The following is a 4768-nucleotide window of genomic DNA, read 5'->3' as shown; positions in this document are numbered from 1 at the left end:
CATTTTAGTTGAACTTGTTTTTTTAATTGCACTCGTTATTTTAGCTTTATTCTTTGTTTTAGTTGGACTCTTTATCTTTATTTGACTCGATATTTCAGTTGCGTCCATTGCAAAATATAGCAATTTATTATTTATATGTCCTACTAAATCATGCAGCATGCTACGATTTTTATCATTGTAGTTTCTATCACATTGTTCAACTATTTTTATCACTGTGTACTTTGGGTTTATTTGGATGAGTTTTTAAGAAAAGATATTTTTTTGAGTTTTTTTATTTTAAAGATCTTATATGAAAAAAATCTTTTAAAAAAATATAAATTACATCTTCTCAAAAAAAATATTTTTTATTTTTATAATACTTTTATTTTTACTACTAAAAATTTGTCAAATAGACTAAAAAATAAAAAAATTCATTAAAAAATATTTTTTTTTTATCAAAATAATGACGCCCAACAAACACTTAGATTATTATTGTCCGTGCTCCCAACTATTTACTATTTTATGTATACGATGTACAGTAATATGTATTACTAAAATTGATTTAATACTCAACATGCTAAATCAAATTTAAATTGATTCAATTTATACAAAAGTATTTAAAATAGACGTGTAACTAAAATTGGTTTAGAATATCTGTATAATTTTTAATCCTAAATTATTTATTCATGTAAATTACTCTAAATTCAATATTACACACATTATATAACTTAAAAGTTAAATTATTTCACTAGTATTTCCTTAACGAGCAATGTTGTGGATTTTTTTATTTAAATAAAATAAATTCTTATTTACCGATAATAATAGAAAAAATTATATTTTTGTGTATTATATTTTAGTTTCACAAGTAGCATATTGTCATATATATGCGAAATTAAGGTAAAATATAATTTCGTCGTCAATTACTCAAATATAATTCCGCACTCGAAGCATCCGAAATTGAAAAAATTAACTCTCATATGAACAAATTAACTTACATCTTTCAACAGGTCATTTAAATTTTTTATTTTCAATTTTAAAACAAATATGTCAGTTAATAAAACTCTATTTGAATTTAAATGAAATATTAAAAAAATAAAAATGAATAAATAAAAATTCAGATATTTTTACAAATTCATAAATTTAAAATAGAACGATTAACAATTTTTTAAAAACGATTAAAACTCATCTTTTACTCATTGATATCTAAAGAGTGATGTTCCAAACCTTTAATGTTGAATAAGTGAATAAATCTCATATTCTTGCCCTTCTAAGTGCTTCTCCTTTATTTTTTTTTCTTTTTCATATTTAAATAAAAAACAAATGCAAGTTGTTTGACCAATATAAATATTATTTAATCAATTTACAAAATCATAATTAAATAGATGGCTACATCACTAATTAGGCAAGGAGCCAGTGCACTAACTAGCCTGTACACTAACTATACCTATTTTACCTCCTAAAGGAGGTAAATATATATGGACATAATAATCAGATAATTACAAGAATACTGTTTTTGGTTACAGGTGATGTGAAAAAGGATCTTGACATATTAGTATATTACAAATAGAAAATGCTAGGAGTAATTATTTTTGGTGAAAAAAAGGGACGGTTGGTTACTATTAGCTCAAATATAATAAATAAAAAAAATATTGGTCATCTAACATTTGTAATTACAAAATATTGGTAATTGATTTTCACCAGTAGTCATTACAAGAACAACTCCCATTGCTAAAATGGTGGAAACGATTCCTGTCCCTTAGAATTATATCACACTCATAAACTTTTGAGATCAATTTACATGCTTGGTGGCAGTCTTTACAAACCCTCAGATTCTTTGTGATTCTCAAGGTTTCTCCTGGTTTATTTTTTAACAACCCATAAGCAATTGCAAGCTTTTCGCTATGATAGAACAGGGGACTCTCCCCTTCTTCCTCAGCAAGATCATGCAACACACCTTCATTTTCCGGAACATAACCAACCATCTTGATTGATTCCAATATCTCACCAACTTTGGCATACACTTCTTGAGCCAGAGGATGAGTCCTTTCTCCTGCAACAAATTCGTTAACAGTACCCTCCATTTCGATCATCGAAAAGCCGGGCACCTTCTTCACTCCTCTATCATTCATCACTTTCCTCACATTAGCAACTTCTTGCCATTTACCACAATCAGCATATATGTTAGCTAGTAGTACATAACGGCCACTATTTCCAGGCTCTAGCTCAATCACCCTCTTGCCTATTTCCTCTCCTAACTCGAGGTTTCCATGGATTTTACAAGCTCCGAGAAGTGCACCTAACGCACCGGCATCAGGGTTCATTGGCATCTCATCTGTGACCTTTCTTGCTTCCTCCAGCCTTCCAGCCCTGGCAAGCAAATCAACCATGCAGCCATAATGCTCCTTTGCAGGCTCAATGCCATGAACTTCTGTCATGTAACGAAAGTAATAGCGGCCTTCCTCAACTAACCCCGAATGAGCACAAGCACTCAGGACATTGACAAAGGTAACACTGTCAGGGGAAACCATCTCTTTCTCCATCTCCCTAAAAAGCCTAATAGCATCTTTTCCTTTTCCATGCATTGCAAACCCTCCAATCATGCAGTTCCATGAAGAAAGGCCTTTCAGCTGCAACCCACCGAACACCTTGAAAGCCTTGTCCAAACAACCACACTTGCAATACATGTCAATAATGGTCGTAGCGAGCTTCGAGTCCAAATCAATCCCACTCCTCACAACATACCGATGTATCCACTCTCCCATCTCCAAAGCACCAACTCCAGTACAAGCAGAAAGCATGGTAGCAGCTACATACATATCCAGCTCCACCTCCTCCTCCTTCCTCATCCTATGAAACAAACCAAAAGCCTCTCGAAACCGATTGCTGCCAACGAAAGCCGCAATGACAGCATTCCAAGCAACAGAATTCTTCTGTGGCAAGAGCTCGAATACAGCGAGAGCCTCGTCCACAAGCCCCCATTGAGCATACCCAGAAATCATAATAGTCCAAGACACAACACTCCTCACAGGCATTCTATCAAACACCTTCCTTGCATCACCCAACAAACCAAAACTAACATACATGTGAGCTAAGGCATTGAGAGCATAAACATCCGATCCAAACCCAAACTTGAGAACATGGGCATGGACCTGTCTGCCATGGTGAATTGTAGCGGAGAGTGATGAGGATTTGATGAGAGAGGGGAAGGTGAAGTTGTTGGGTGAGAGAGCGCGATGGAGCATGTCAGAGTAGAAGAGGAGGGAAATGGAGGGAGTTTGGGAGAGGGAGAAGGCTCTGATAAGAGTGTTGAAGAGAAAGGTGTCAGGGTTTGGGAGGGTGGAAAAGAGGGTGACAGCGTAGCGGAGATCGCCGTGTGGAGAGAGGGAGGAGAAGGTGATGAGTGGGGAGATGGCGTGGTTGTCGGAGGAGAGGCCGAGGCGGATGAGAAGGGAGTGGTGCTGCTTGAGTTCCGCCATGGATGAACATGATGATGGTGATGGTGTATTGATCTTCGGGTGAAGGACACAGCAATTAATCATCCCCGTTTTGATGGAGAAAATGGAAACAAAAATTTAACATGCATATAAGTGAAGTAATAAATAACACTAATACTAAAAAACTAATATTATGATCGTTAATTTCAGTCAATATTATAACGGTTTTGTCTTGTAAATAATGTAAATAATGGATTTTAGAATGGACTTAATAAAGTAAAAGAAAAATACTATACTCTAAATTATCTCATAAACCTTAACATTAGGACACCTAGTGAATTAAACATTCAGTCATGGTTAATTATGCATAAGTAAATCGAATAAAAGAAATAACCATCCAATTAAAAATAATGAACATAATCATTTGCATACTGTTGAATTGAACATTCGACATATCCATTATTCACATTATTTAGTATTCTCATTTAACATTTTCATTGTCTACCTATACTTTTTTATATTATAATAAATTATTAAATTAAATAAATATAAATTTCATTAAAAATAAAATTTTATTGAGTTTAAATTTTAAATATTTTATTTTTTAAAAATTTTGAATATTTTTGTGTTAATAACTTTTAATAAAATATTTTTTTATAATATTTTTAAAATGTACCTTTAATATACATGTTTGTTAGCGATATCCTTTATATAAAACAAATGTTGGTATAAATGATAAATAGTATTAGGTGAAGTAAAAAATTAATGGTCCAATAAAAGAAAAAAAATTAGATGTTTAAATGAAAGAACACAAAAAATATGGCGAAAGCTAGTGCACTCCAGATAAAGTAGGGAGTGCAGCACTCCTTAAAAGTTAACCTACTATCAAAAGTTATCAGGTAAATTTAATTTATTTATTATTGTTATTATTTTTTTTTTGTCATGGACTGAACAAACAAACCAGCACTAACAAAAAGACTAATTCCTCTGTTACTCTGTTATTGTTGATGTGATGTCTTTAAATATTTTCACTGTTTTGTTTGATGGCAGGTGCTTCCACTATCGTTTTAGCTAGCTATAGATTTTGACGCTCTTGAACCCACCCTATTCCACTTCTACCATAAATGACCATCAAAGTCCGAAAAATTGCTGCCATAGAAAAGGAAGACGCATGTCTGTCGCCACTGCTGGTTAGTTAACTCCAAACGCAAAACGGATTCTATAAAAGAACCCCGATTTCCATGAAGGCGCATGATTCTCAGATGACGACGCAGTCAAAGCACAATATGCATGGCAGTTACAATAAGTCCATTATCTTTTATTTCAAATTAACCTCAACGTGTACGTAATAGAAT

At 33.0% G+C, this 4768-nt stretch overlaps 1 protein-coding gene across 1 annotated transcript; it reads right to left on the bottom strand.

Moving 5' to 3' along the window:
* Window positions 1–1497: 1497 nt before the first annotated feature.
* LOC107463251 (pentatricopeptide repeat-containing protein At5g66520-like) lies at window positions 1498–3518 on the bottom strand. Its single transcript, XM_016082015.3, has one exon. It carries the CDS (start codon window positions 3516–3518, stop codon window positions 1674–1676), a length of 1845 nt encoding a protein of 614 aa, XP_015937501.1. The 3' UTR covers window positions 1498–1673.
* Window positions 3519–4768: the final 1250 nt, after the last annotated feature.

The sequence above is a fragment of the Arachis duranensis genome, chromosome 8, assembly GCF_000817695.3.
Source record: "Arachis duranensis cultivar V14167 chromosome 8, aradu.V14167.gnm2.J7QH, whole genome shotgun sequence".
Lineage (NCBI taxonomy): Eukaryota > Viridiplantae > Streptophyta > Magnoliopsida > Fabales > Fabaceae > Arachis > Arachis duranensis.
The sequence above is the reverse complement of the archived record's forward strand: the minus strand, read 5'-3'. Positions and strand labels throughout refer to the sequence as shown.

What these genes read in the sequence shown, in the direction of transcription:
- LOC107463251 (XM_016082015.3), bottom strand. Translation starts at nt 3,518, where the DNA reads ATGATTAATTGCTGTGTCCTTCACCCGAAGATCAATACACCATCACCA.